This window comes from Clupea harengus, chromosome 11 (genome assembly GCF_900700415.2).
Source record: "Clupea harengus chromosome 11, Ch_v2.0.2, whole genome shotgun sequence".
NCBI lineage: Eukaryota > Metazoa > Chordata > Actinopteri > Clupeiformes > Clupeidae > Clupea > Clupea harengus.
Window position 1 is genome coordinate 2,574,827 of NC_045162.1, and position 14,711 is coordinate 2,589,537.

Consider the following 14,711-nt stretch of genomic DNA (forward strand, 5'->3'; position numbering starts at 1 on the left):
CCCTCCCCCCTCTCCCCTCCCCCCTCCTCCACGAGATGCGCTCGCCTAGCTGCTGCCTGCCCAGCTAGCCATTACCTTTGTAGAAATATGGCTACTGCAGATGAAGATAGCGTCGTGCAACCATATCGTTTTGAACCAGAGTCAGACCCTGAACAAGAAAAGGCTCCCGAACAAGTTCGAGAAGTTAGGGCTCAACAGGACGTTTCTGAATGGTAAGTTACCTTTGTCACTTCTACATTTTTTTTTGTTTGTACATCGGCTAAGGTCTCACAGTCTTGTTAGCGGTTTTGAGAGCATAGTGGTGCTAGAGATTCGAGATACGTGAATAATTTGTGCATGTATGAGTATGTAGCAAATACAGTGTGTTTATGTAAGTTACTGTTTGTGAAAGTGTTTGTGTAAATGCAAGTAACGGGAACGCCATAAAGATATAAATGCTACATGAGTAAAGTTCCATCTGTAAACTAAAGTGTTATCTTACAACAGTAATTGACCAAGCAGGGGTGGGGGTAACGTTTTTACCTCCATTATTTAGCGTTTAAACCTTGTTTACTTATTAAATCGTTGTATTTGATGACTTATGACTTATTTGATGACTTATGTCTGTAATATGAACACAACTTTCAAATAAACTTTACCTGCAAAGTTGTCACTTTTTAAAACTCTGTTTATACAGGTGTATTTGTGGCAAGTGTGATCAAATGCCTACGGAGCCTGAGCATGTATGCTGCAGGGAGATACCACAGGTAGTGTGAATTCATTTTGAATGGCACTGTAAATATGAAGTCATCATCTGTTTTATATTCCATGTCACTTACACTTTCAATATTCAAGGTTACAAGAAGACTACTGCAGCTTCAGAACCCAACTACATGTATGGTCGATCACCCAGGCCTTGAACCTGTGTGTTTGAACGTGTACTCACTACAGAATGCATCGAATGTTTATAGGGCAGATTATGGGCCTTTACGTCTAAGAGGAATGGAGCAGTACGTTTTTTTTTTTTATGCATGAGTTAGTCATTTCTGCAATACAAATATGACTGAGGAAAAAAATACAATAAATGACCCTTCCCTCTGTATTACTTTGCTAACTGCTCATTTTACACGCGTCAAATGTTGACATGTTACTTATCAAACACTAAAGGCACACAAAACTGTTTCTATACACTTTTATTGTCAGAAAGATTGCTAGAAAGAATGCCACAGTGCTTTTTAAACATAGTTATTAAATGTAATAGCTGGTACATATGTAATAAATACAAAAAAAAAGTATAATAAAAACTGATTACAAAATTACACTTTGTGCCATCTGTAGCCATACTGTAAACAAAGGAATACTTTATATATGTGTATCACCTTTTATTCTCTTATACAATGTAAACTTTGCTTAGACGTTACAGGTATTTGGCGTACAGAAGCTTTGTTGGCTGGTGTTGAGGCTATCTGGGCCGGAGAATCAGGGTCGTCCTGCCGTCCTGAGTTGTGCTCCAGATACGAAGAGTGTTCCCTGATGCTCAAGGAAGGTATACGGGGTTCAGACCTGCCCTCTATTGAACCTTGACACATAGCTGGCTACAACTTCCCGCTTGTCAGGTTTCTCAAACTGGGCAGAGAGATCCGCGGGTATTGGGATCTTCAGCACCTCATTCACATATGGGGCCGGGTCCTGAAAAACCTTGTGAAAGATGAGGTCCAACAGGTTATCCACGTACTCTGTAATACAAAAAAAAATCCAAAACTTTTACATTGTTTTTATTTATTGTTTATATTGTATTTATTATTTTATTTTATAATTATTTTGCAATTATATTATTCTATTTATTATGAAGACCATTTAAAGACAGCAGTTAATGTATATGTTATTTAAGTTTCACATACTGTTTGTACATTGTTTGACTTGGTGGAATTTCAAATAAAGCCTGTGACTCACGGAAGGTTGGCTCTGCTTTCACCGGCTTTGCAGTGCACTCGCCCTTCTTGTATTTTAGGAGGTTCACTTTAAATAGCGGCTCAACAGCTGAACTTGTTGCTTGGGGATGCCCAGCATTTTCATTGAAATGCAGGACTGCCAGGTAGAGTCTTTGGGGAGAAAATAATACTTATAAGAGCATGTGTGTATGCGTGTATAATAGTTTGTATAATACATAATAGGTATATATTTCTTTGAAAAAATGATCGTACTGTTACCTGCATAACATTCCAAGAAAAGGAAAGACTACGTTTTTGGGCGCAAAACGCAGAATGACGCTGTGGAAAGACTCCAACGACGAGGTCTGGTAGTGAGGGCTCAGCTTCCCCACATCTTTCAGAACCCTCTTGTTGGTCAACACCTTCTCTAATCTGCTGAAGGCTGGTGTCCCTGTAAAAAAAAGGGGGAAAACATAACTATAGATTCAAAATGATTATGGCATTGGTTATTAGGTTTGTTTATATATATGTATTTATACATATAAATTGTACTGAGGCAATACATCAGCTGGCTCCTACACACTACAAGATGCTAATGTTGCTAAGTTTTACACAAAGCCTATAATTTCACTGCCAGGTCATTTTAGTGTTAACATCTCGAAGTCCTAACAAATAGTTCACAGAAATGTTCTTGCTGTTTGCGGTAGGCACTATATACCCATGCAAACGTAAATTATCACACCTATTACATCCAAACGAACTGCTGTACAAGGCAGACATGACTAGCCTAATAGTCCAGGCAAACTAACCCCTTTTGGAGCCAAAAGTAGAATAAATTGTAAAAGAATTTTTTGAAGCTTAGATTATTTCTCTGAGGTGTCCAGAACAACATACTAAAAGTCCTAAGAAATCCTAGTTGAGGAAATATGTTGAATTCTCATCAATCCGAGATGTGTGCCAATAAGGCCAGGCAACATTACACCCCAATGGGGCTATTTTTTTCCTTTACTCCTATCAAAATGAAACTTTACATAATGAAACTACCAATGAAAAGTAACATTGTTTGTATTACAAGTTTCTTTGAAAATAAATTTTAATATGCAAATGAGCTATACACTAATCGAATATGCCCAAAATACACCCAAATAGGCTTAATTGTTTCCTTTACTCCTACCACAATAAAACTTTACATAGTAAAAGTATACATGAAGAGTAACTTTTTTTGTATTACAAGTTTCTTTTGAAATGAATTTGAATATGCACATGAGCTCCACAATTATTGAATACGTCCTAATTTGCAAAGGGCAGAAACACCATTCATATGTATAACAAATACATCTGCCCAATCTTCATCCAATCATCCTACTGCCAATGGGTGATGGCAATAATGCTTTTAGACTGGCCTCTAACCTGAAAACTGCCTGGCTTGGTAGTACCTGCCAGGGGTATAACCCCCCGCCAGTATAGTCAGATATGTCAGATATGTCACACAGAAATATGGTAAGACTACTATCATAGTCTTTGATGGCTACAAAGAAGAACCAACAATAAAAGATGCCACTCAACTGCGTCGGACAGGTGCTACTCCCGGTGTGACTGTACACTTCTCTGGTGACATGATCATCCAATCCAAAAAGGACCAGTTCCTTAACAATAAGGAAAACAAACAACGGTTCTTCTTTTATCTCAGTGCTAAACTTGAGAAGGCTGGGTGTATCACAGACCATGCAAAGCACGATGCAGATGTGTCATTGTCCAAACTGCCATTGCCTCTGCCAGAACAAAAGACACAGTCTTAGTAGGTGATGACACAGACTTGTTAGTACTCTTGTTGCATCATGCTGATCTGAATGCACAGGAGCTGTTTCTGGCACCAGAACCAAAGAAAGCAACAAAAACAAGACGGATATGGTGCATAAAGTAGACGAAGGAGTTACTTGGTCCCAAGGTGTGTGACAATCTCCTCTTTATTCATGCCATTTTAGGCTGTGATTCTACGTCTCGTCTATTTGGCATAGGAAAGGGAATGGCACTGAAAAAAGTAAAGAATGACACTAGCTTTCTCGAACAAGCTAAGGTGTTCAGACAGTCACAGGAAAATGTGGGAAAAGGCATCATCATTGCAGCAGGTGAAAAAGCTCTAGTATCACTGTATGGGGACGAAAAAGATGAATCACTGGATATGCTGAGATACAGGCGATTCTGTGATAAAGTAACTCAGAACTCATCTCCAGTGGAACCTCAAACTCTCCCTCCAACGTCAACAGCTGCAAAGTTCCATAGTCTTCTGGTCACTTACCAAATGATGGAGTGGAAAGGAGGAAGTGAACGTATGGACCCAAAAGACTGGGGGTGGCATGTTTTGGATGGGAGATTTATGCCAATAATGACCGATCAGCCTGCGGCACCACCAGAAATACTAGATGTAGTCCGCTGTAGTTGCAAGAATGACTGCAGCACAAAGAGATGCACATGCAAAAAACATGGACTCCCTTGCACTGCCATTTGCGGAGAATGTCGTGGTACTAGCTGCACAAACTCACAGTTGCCTGATTTATCAGATGAATACGACCCAGAGGGGAAGAATTAAGCAAAGAACAAACCAGGAACTGATATAGGGGGTGCCAGAACCAAGAGCCACAGAGAAGGGGTTGAGGATCCAGGCTGGATTTAAAAAAAAAAAAGACTTTAAAAATAAAAACAAAAAAAACTCCCCTGTTGTTGCTACCTTGTCGTGGTGGGGAGGCTTGTGTGCCTCTGTGACCCTGAAGACTATACCGGCGGGGGGTTATACCCCTGGCAGGTACTACCAAGCCAGGCAGTTTTCAGGTTAGAGGCCAGTCTAAAAGCAGCATTGCCATCACCCATTGGCATTAGGATGATTGAATGAAGATTGGGCAGATGTATTTGTTATACATATGAATGGTGTTTCTGCCTATGCAGATTAGGACGTATTCAATAAGTGTGGAGCTCATGTGCATATTCAAATTCATTTCAAAAGAAACTTGTAATACAAAAAAAGTTACTTTTCATGTATACTTTTACTATGTAAAGTTTTATTGTGGTAGGAGTAAAGGAAAACATTAAGCCTATTTGGGTGTATTTTGGGCATATTCGATTAGTGTATAGCTCATTTGCATATTAAAATTAATTTTCAAAGAAACTTGTAATACAAAAATGTTTACTTTTCATGGGTAGTTTCATTGTGTAAAGTTTCATTTTGATAGGAGTAAAGGAAAAAAATAGCCCCATTGGGGTGTAATGTTGCCTGGCCTTATTGGCACACATCTCGGATTGATGAGAATTTAACATATTTCCTCAACTAGGATTTCTTAGGACTTTTAGTATGTTGTTCTGGACACCTCAGAGAAATGATCTAAGCTGCAAAAAATTCTTTTACAATTTGTCTGTCGAAAAACACTACTTTGCCTGGCCTATAATGCATCACATTGCCAACAGAAAAATTCAACACATTGGCCACATTTCTAGCGAACTTTTAACTGCTACAGCTATATACACCAGCTGGCTCCGAGGCAAGGTCTTACACGCTAATGTTAAAAAAGTTATAGTTATTTTTTAACTAAAGGTTATTGTTCGCGAAAATTACACATACTAGTTCCCCAAAACGCAACAATGCTAACATCCCCCATCAACATTCCTAACGTCCCTAACCACCCACACTAAATGGTCAATGCACGTACCAGAATTATTTTAAAAAAATACTTACATTTCCCTCGTCTGAAATGCGACGGATAGATGGTACTGAACCCGCTTGCAAGGTCAATCTTGTTGCGAGTCCAGCGTTATATTCACCCAGGTTGGCAAAACAGTCCAATTCAAAATGGTTTGCGCACACAAACAGAATTTTGCCAATTCTTTCCGGGACATTGCCTTCAAAAATGAAATCAATCCATTTCGCTCTTGTCTCTTCTGAGGCTGGAACATGATGTATAGATCTGTGAGGATCTGTGCAGCCGACCACAGCGCATCTTGAGGACTTTGTTTGCTGCTTCGTTTGCTGCATGCTGCTAGCTAGCTATTCAGAGTATATCTGAGCTTTGCAATAACGGCTTTGATGCCCTCTGGCAAATGTTTTATATGTAACGAGTGTGTGTGGGGGGGGGGGGGGGGGGGGGGGCGGGGGATGGGGGGGGGGGTGGGCCAAGGCCATGTAGGGAACCTCCCAATGTCTTGTGACAGGCCAAGACACGGGAATCTCATTCGTAGACTAAATCATGACGTTTCTGACCAAGAGGAACCATAACAAAGATTGCCAATGGTTTTTTTCCAGCGGTTTTGGGTTGGTAGACATGCCAGATACCCAAATTAACGTGGAGAAGCACTAAAAAAGTGGAATTTTCATAATATGGCCCCTTTAAAGTATTCACACTTAGTCAGAGAGCGTCATAGCGTACCACAGCTGGCCAGCACATACACACACTCACTCACTTGCGTCGACCCTAACCCTAACCCTAACCCTAGAAAAATAAATGTTTTGTGATACAACACGTTGCATACCACATAGTTTTAGGAAATATCTGCTTCCTCACTATTTAGTGGCGTAATTCGACCATCACACAGTGGCCGCTCACTTGAACAATCAGCATGGGATGTTTTAAAAGAGGCATCCATTCCTATCACGGGCCCAGAGAATGCTGTTTGATCATGTGCAGTCACTACCGAAAGACAAAGTTGCCATGTAAGTTTCTCAGCCATTTCCTCTAACTGAGACAAAGACAGCATACATAGCAAGGGGCATGGGTTGCAGAGGGATGGGCACAGAGGGATGGGTTACAGAGTGATGGGCACAGAGTGATGGGCACAGAGGGTAAATGTGATGGGGCACAGAGTGATGGGGCACAGAGTGATGGGCACAGAGTGATGGGCACAGCGTGATGGGTACAGAGTGATGGGGCACAGAGTGATGGGTACAGAGTGATGGGCACAGCGTGATGGGCACAGAGTGATGGGGCACAGGGGGTAGGTAAATGTGATGGGGCACAGAGTGAAGGGCACAGAGTGATGGGGCACAGAGTGATGGGCACAGAGTGATGGGGCACAGAGGGTAAATGTGATGGGGCACAGAGGGTAAATGTGATGGGGCACAGAGTGATGGGCACAGGGGGCACAGAGTGATGGGCACAGAGTGATGGGCACAGGGGGTAAATGTGATGGGGCACAGTCATTACCGAGAGAGGCACACAGGAAGCACAACCACAGGGCACGGAAGACGAAACCCCGGTCCCCATGACGTGCTAGAGGTTGGGTAGAGGATGGGGGATGTGCTGAGAGAAGCACATTTTCATGAAGGTTTCTGACAAAGAAGGAGACAAGGAAGCTAAACAGGTGTGTGCGTGCATCTGTGTGTGTGTGTGTCTCTCTTTCTCTGTGTGTGTGTGTGTGTGTGGTTTTTCAGATCAGTTTCATTATTACGTGAAAGAAGAAGTTAACAATAAGATTTGCCCTTCTCCAGTCTCACGTCGAACATTGAGAGGCACCTTTACTTTTCTTGTCTCTCAGGCAAAAAATCTCCCTAAGTGTTTTTTGTACTCCAGAACATCTATTCTGTATGAATTATCCATAATGCATAAAGACTATGATCAAATTAACATTGTATAGTATTATAAAGAATATTTAAAGGCTTAAAGTACAAGGTCTCTACCAACTTTGTCAATCCAAAAAAATCCAAACACTAAACTCTGGTAGACTATTAGGCAGAACAGCCACATGTTTACATGAAGAACCACGTGAGTGTTGAGTGTTGTTGATCTACAGGAGTGGTTGTCAGAGAATCATTGGATCTTGTTTACAGCACTCTTGCTCATTCGACTCCACTGGACGCCATTTTGTCCCTGGCATAGGGAATCCATGGCAACCCACAAACATGGACACTAAGAACCAAGGGAACCAAAAGCACAAGCAAAAAAGTAATTATGGTAAAATATATTAAATATTATGGTTGTGATTGTTATAATGACAGCAAAAGTTTCATTTCAGCTTGTAACTTAGCAACACAGACCACAGACACACACACACACACACACACACACACACACACAAACACACAGGGTATTAAACACAGCAAATGTATTTTAGGTTTTGTCAGATAATAGATGCAAACATCACTGTGTATTTCTTCAGTAAATCCAGGCATATTTTACTACAACTGATACCTACATTCACCCCACAATAGGAGGCTTTCACAGCAGCAGACCACATGAGATACTGTGAAAAGCTTTTGTTGTTCATATGAGGTTTACAGGGTGACAGATGGGTTTGACAAAACCCTCCAGGTTGGTTTACAGGTTAACACTCTGACACACTTGACACACTTGGCACACTGACACACTTAACACACATAACACACTTGACACACTTAACACACGTAACACACTGACACACTTAACACACTGACACACTTAGCGCCTCCCATCGCCTGCACAGAGGCCTGCTCACACACTTGCTCAGCTTTTAGTTTAGTTTTTTCTTTTCTTCAGACACACGAGACATTTTCTCTCGGTACTTCCATGCTGAGGTGATAAGATGAGATGTGGATGCTCTCATGGGTGTTTACACAACTATTAGATAGATAGATAGATAGATAGATAGATAAATACTTTATTAATCCCGTGGGGAAATTCTGGTGTCTTGCAGCTCTCTCATATTTACAATAATTACAAACAATATATACAGACAATACAATACAAACAAACAATACAATACAGTTATGTACAGTGTAGGATGTAGAATGTATAGTGAAAAACAGTGTAGTCATATAGTCATATAGTCATATAGTCATAGTTTTATGGCAGCTGGGAAAAAGGACCTCCTGTTCTGGATTAGCCTGTTCTGCACTAGCCTGTTCTGAATTAGCCTGTTCTGCACTAGCCTGTTCTGAATTAGCCTGTTCTGCACTAGCCTGTTCTGAATTAGCCTGTTCTGCACTAGCCTGTTCTGGATTAGCCTGTTCTGCACTAGCCTGTTCTGGATTAGCCTGTTCTGCACTAGTCTGTTCTGGAGAGAGACTGTACATTTTGGCCCTTTCTCACTTCTCACTAACAAATGCATTTACTTCCCTATCAAGAGCAACTCTCAGCCCAGGGGAGTCAACCTGCCATCATGACTTTGACCTAGCAGCTGAGCGGCAGGACATCGGCTAGAGGACCGTAGGTCGCTGGATGCATTTGGAGTTTGTACAGACTATTTACTGTTCTGCATTATGACTTCAGATAGGATAGGATTAATGAATGAGCATCGATGCACATGTGGGAAAGATCACGGTGTCACAGCCTGGCGACGATAACCGAAGACAAAGTTCATTAGCCCTAGACCTAGTGAGCTTCTGTCACTGCGTACCAACAGGACCGGTAGACCCACTTCTGATTCCTGCCTGGCAAGTGTAGTGTTCAGAAACTGATCCAACTGGTGTGAGCTGCCTGTACAAGCCAAAGGGAGGAGACCGCTCAGTCTGTCTGCACGGGAGTTTGAGCAAAAACAATCGGTCAGGGGTTAGAAACAATGAAAAATAATTTGGGATTGGTTTCTTGTTTGAAATCAGCCTGGACTTTCAACAGAGCACATGGTCGTATAGCATTTCCTGTTTTTAGGGCTACTCGACACTAGCAAACAGACACAAAAACAAAAATTGGTTGTATATGTTTTTATTTAATTTTTTCCTGAGGTGGAAAAAGTCGTAGGCTTTGTTTAAAAGCTAGCAGTGTGACTCAGGCCGTCATTTTTGCTTTCAAACCTGAGAAAATCGTAAGGATCAGGAGAATGTGCCAAGGGCAGGTGTGTCTGTGTGTGTGCAGAGCTTTTCATCCGCAGGGGAAGTGTGTGTGTGTTTCTCCGTTTGCTGTACCTTTGTGGTTTCCTGTGCTATGGGGCCTTAGTGCTCTCAGGCAGCCAGAGACGTGTCTCACCCCCAACGTGCGGTGAGATTAGCTTTGCTCAGACCGGGCTCCTCACTCCCACGCGTTCATTAGAAAGCTTTTTTTTTTCCGTATTCTTTTTCTTACACATTATCATAGCCCAAACAGAATTAGCTCAAATGTCATACAGATAGAGGTTACTTTTGTAAGTAAGCAAATACATTTCCACATGTTGTTAACAACTAATAAAGGACTTTACGAGAATCATCAAAATGTCAAACCGACATAGACAAGCTGCTGATTCGCTGCTATGTAAATACAAACATGAAAGCCCCTTTCACCCAAAGAACGCTCTGACAAATCTCAGTGTACATTGTCATCTCTCCCACCATTTCTTTCCATTCAGTTACAGAAGGTTAGAGAGGCTTTACAAATAATGAAAGATAAAAGGGGGAAAAAGCAATGAAGAATGAACACCTCCAAGGCGATCAGAACATTTCTGCCCCCACCCACACACACACACACACACACACACACACACACACACACACACGCACACACACCTTTTCTGTTCCAGTGAAGAATGAACACCTCCAAGGCGGCCACCCACACACAAGTTCACACACACACACACACCCACACACAAGTTCACACACACACACACACACACACACACACACCCACAGGTTCACACATTTACATGCATGACTTTATTCCTGGCATTTGTAATTGTCTACACAGCATAATAATAATAATTCATATACATTTTTGCAATGCATTTATTGCAAGTATGGTTATAAAATAATATTGTTTGTTATTACCATTAAATGCTTCATTTTTCAGATTAATAGGTGTGATAATGCCTTACAAACTTTTCTCAGAGCCTGTTTTCTATTTTTTTTTCTTTTTCTAAATTGATGTTTGGTTGGAAATTAAGCCTGCCACAGGTTTTGCCACAAGCCAATGTTCCTCATGATGGTCTGTTAACAGACTCTGTGTACAGCTTGGATTACTGACAGACTGCTGCATACCAGCAACATTAATTCGGTGACCTCTGTGCATAGACTCGGCTGTAAATTCAGCTCACATCAGCAGAGCCACACTCTGCCCCCTAGTGGTAAACTTACAGACTGAATTGCCAACATTGAGGCGCACACAAGTCAACCCAGAGGAGCTGGAATGCTGTCGTCAGGAGAACACTCTATTCCATCAGACTCTTCTGACTGACAGGAAACACAAGACAAGGCTTTCGAAATCCACTCTCTCCAAACAGGACTTCCAAGGCTTTTATGACAAAAAACCCTTTCCAAAAAAAAAAAAAGATAAAGATGTACACCACAGTGTTTTTAACTACCTACCAGAGGGGAAATTACATATCTAGAAAACATGACACAAGCAACAACAGAAATAAGGCATTTAAGGCGCAAAAGATATGCTGGGCAACAGGGGCTACTGCTGGTGAATGGTGACCTTGGCAGGCAGGATGGTCATGGGGGTACTGTGCAGATTGGGGCCGAACAGCGGAAAAACCCTCTCAGGGAACTTGGCGGTGTAGGTGAGGAGGTGACGGCTGCTGCCAGCATCCCAGAAGGACACCTGGCCCTTGTCCATATTGAGCTTGACCCGGATTGTGTCGGGGGGGTGTTCCACTTTCAGCTCGGTGCGAGGCGTGGTCAGACCGCTGTACACGCCCTTGCTAAGGCTGATGGTCCACACGCCGCCAGTGGTGGTGACGGTGAACTTGCGCTTGCGCACCACCGATTCCTTGCAGATGCCCAGAACCCACTTAGGGTTGTCGCCCACGTACACGTCCCAGCGGTGCCGCCCGGCGCCAAAGCCCTCAGAGCCCAGCACGAACACACAGGGGTCGAAGCGCTCTGGGTTGTCTGGGAAGGCTTGGCGCTCCTTGCTCTCCATCACACTGCGGAAATCAGGACTAATGCGCAGCCAGGGCGAGAGGGTGTTTGGGTCCATGATCACGGGCACTGATGATGGAAGAAACATGTACAGTGAATATGATGGCAGTACTTTCTGTTTATGAGGCATTTTTTACCTAAATTAAACTTTAAACTAAACTTCAATTTAAGAGCAACCAGTATAGTTCCTTGCATACCCCAATCGGCCTCATGTCAAGAAGGGAGACTAACTATACCAAACACACTCTATTCAGCTTCTAAGTTACTAGCAGCACAGCTGTCTCACTGTTCCCACCATTCCACACCAGCTCCAGGACTACTCACGGCACTGCACTTGGTTCTGCATCTTCTCCCAAATCTTGTAGCCCACAGCTCCGGTGTGCTTGGCCACATGAATGAGCTCAGCCGGGTCCCTCTGAGGGCCCTCATCTGTCCACAGTGCACTGGGACACACAGGAGAGCACACAAGCACAGTATTGACTGTTTGCCATGGGGTGGGTCTCATTTTACAGGGTTTACCGCTAAGTAGGACTCATCCTTAGCAATAACTCAAATATAACAAATGGGGGGCAAGATGGCATGGCCAATAAAAAGACATTTACCATAGAGTTGTTGTGAGAGTTTTAAGTCAGAGTTGCAATGCATGTTGGTTCAGATACATTCAAAAACAGCCTTTTCAACTTACCATGATGCAACTAATAAAGCACTGGCATGACTTTTCACAGATGCAAAGTGTAACGCAAATATAATAGTCTGATATCAGAATAACAGGTAAACACAAGAGGTATGGTATGGCCGTGCAAACACTGTGGTACATACCGATCTTTCAGTTTGTTGAAGTTCTGGAAATGAAAAGAAGAACCATGAAAAAAAACAACAACATTCAACATTGCTCAGATTGAGATTTTCCATAAAACTCAACAGACAGAGACTAAGTTTAATGTGCGGCTGCTGACTTCTCCCTGCGTTTGCCTTACCAGGACAAAGTCCAGGTCCTCTGCTTCCATCTCCGTCTTGACGTTATTGATGAGCTCCTGTAGATTGGCGAGGTCCTTGGTCAGGATGTCCACCTTCTCATTGATGGCCTGCTTCTTTTGTTCCTCCTCGTTCTTCAGGGCCTGGATCCTCGTCTCCTCATCCTGGTTGAGGAACTTACGTAGGCGATCAAACTCCTGCCTGATCAGCTTCTCCGCTGTCTCTGATTGGTCCTGAGGGAGGAGAAAGAACAGGACAACAGGCTTTGAAAGGCAGAAGCTGAAACTGAGGCGTTATACCTTTTAAATATCTAAAACTCAATCATTGAGGTGTTTTGAAGATGTTTACTAATTGTACTTATTTTGATAGACCTCTGCATATAACTTGTCTTGTAGCATACAGCCATATATTGCAGTATAACAGATGGTAAAGTAAATCACTTTATGGTCTCTTACATCTGTGTGATTGACTTGAGGTACTTGTATTACCTGTATGAAGGAAATTGTATCAACATATCGGCTTTTCATCCTTTTGTAAGTGTGCACTTTTTCCTCCAAGATGTTAATTTGTATGTTCATCCTGTCCTACAGGAAAGAAAACAGCTTAGAACAGGACGAAGATCTTTGTTTCCACACTGAAAACAACATTATATGTATATCAGATACATACAGGTCAGCCTGTGTGTGTAAAAGATATATGCAGTGTATGTCGCTGTGTGTAATAACTGCTTGCTGAGCCACGCACTTCAAACGACGTCAAAGTTCAGAACATTACGTGCAGTAGTGCGCATGCGTGACAACGCTTACAGCCATAACTTGCTAAGGTTTTACAGTTTAACGAAGAATAGTCACATAAATCTTCACAGCAACTTCACGTACACACAGCACAAATTATGAATATCTCGTCCTGTTATTGCCTCACCTTACAAAAATGGATCCCCTGGTCCAGTGGAATAAGGTCGTGTCCGTCGTGAAGCGTCAAGCACTCCACGCACACAGGTGTCTCGTCTTCTCCGCAAAAGAGTTGAAACTCGCGATTGTGAAGAGTACACACCGTCTTCACATTCGAACAAAACCATCCTTTCTGCTTCTGGTAGGATTCGCAGGCATCCTTCAAAGCGCGGTTAGCTATGGGCTGCTCCTGGGTGCAGTCGTTCCTACAGACCTGGCAATCCTTCCTCGTTTTATTCTTCCAGGCCTGGTCCAAGCATTCTTTACAGAAGCTGTGCGAACAGGACAACAGTACTGGGTTCCGGAAAATACTCATACATATAGGGCAAGATAAATTTTCTTCCAGTGGACACGTCCTGTCTGTAATGTCATCTTCATCAGCCATGGCTCCAAATGTTTAGGCTTGTTGGTAGACTACGTTCGCAGAAGTTTTACTTTCGCTTTCAATAGATAGCGTTAAACAAATGTTCTGTTCCTTATGAAGCTTTCCGAATAGTTTATTTTTAGCACTTACATATGCAGATCAAAATTATGTATTGGCCTACTGTAGAAAGTTGTTATGTTTTTCACCTGACTTCCTCCTTCTCAGAAATGAGGATGTGAGATCATCTTAGAGGCTGTGCTGCCCTCTGTCGGAATTTTATTTCGATGCTTTAATAATTAACCTCAGTCACAGGTCTACCTAACTTGACGGTTACAATTAGATTAGACCAGGGGTGTCAAACTCATTTTAGTTAAGGGGCCACATACTTCCCACTTTGATCTCAAGTGGGCCAGACCAGTAAAATCATAGCATTATAACGCATACATAACGACAATATTTCTCTATGTTTAAATCATTAGTCAAGGTTTTTGGATGATAAACCCTATTTTAAGGTCTTTCTACAATAAACTAGAAACCAAACCAAAAACTCAAGACATCAGCCCACTGTTTATCTGCCTGGGCTCTCCTCTGCAGATTCCCTCGCCTTGTGACGCCCTTGCCCTTTACGCACTGAAATTCCTCCAGATTCCTTGAATCTTTGAATTATTGTATGCACCGTGGAGGGTGAAATATCCAAATCCCTTCCTATCTTTCATTGAGAAATA

General features: G+C 42.3%; 1 protein-coding gene and 1 long non-coding RNA gene across 2 annotated transcripts; both read right to left on the bottom strand.

Annotated features, from left to right (window-relative positions):
* Positions 1-2,040: 2,040 nt before the first annotated feature.
* On the bottom strand, positions 2,041-5,994 carry LOC116222393. Its single transcript, XR_004164622.2, has 3 exons — positions 5,638-5,994; positions 2,190-2,361; positions 2,041-2,081 (listed from the first exon to the last, which is right to left on the bottom strand). It is a non-coding gene; the product is annotated as an uncharacterized LOC116222393 (long non-coding RNA).
* Positions 5,995-9,555: 3,561 nt separating this feature from the next.
* LOC122133251 (zinc-binding protein A33-like) lies at positions 9,556-14,240 on the bottom strand. The gene is made up of 6 exons (XM_042709017.1): positions 13,594-14,240; positions 13,161-13,256; positions 12,675-12,905; positions 12,517-12,539; positions 12,022-12,140; positions 9,556-11,766 (listed from the first exon to the last, which is right to left on the bottom strand). Exons 1-6 carry the CDS (start codon positions 14,005-14,007, stop codon positions 11,231-11,233), a joined length of 1,419 nt encoding a protein of 472 aa, XP_042564951.1. The 5' UTR covers positions 14,008-14,240; the 3' UTR covers positions 9,556-11,230.
* Between the last annotated feature and the right edge of the window lie 471 nt (positions 14,241-14,711).

Bases quoted from the DNA above. Each gene is read 5' to 3' on its own strand.
- LOC122133251 (XM_042709017.1), bottom strand. From the start codon at position 14,007: ATGGCTGATGAAGATGACATTACAGACAGGACGTGTCCACTGGAAGAA. The intron at 12,906-13,160 runs GTAATACAAGTA...CTCCTCCCTCAG, and splicing joins ATACAATTTCCTTCATACAG to GACCAATCAGAGACAGCGGA. The intron at 12,540-12,674 runs GTAAGGCAAACG...TTTCATTTCCAG, and splicing joins AGGACCTGGACTTTGTCCTG to AACTTCAACAAACTGAAAGA.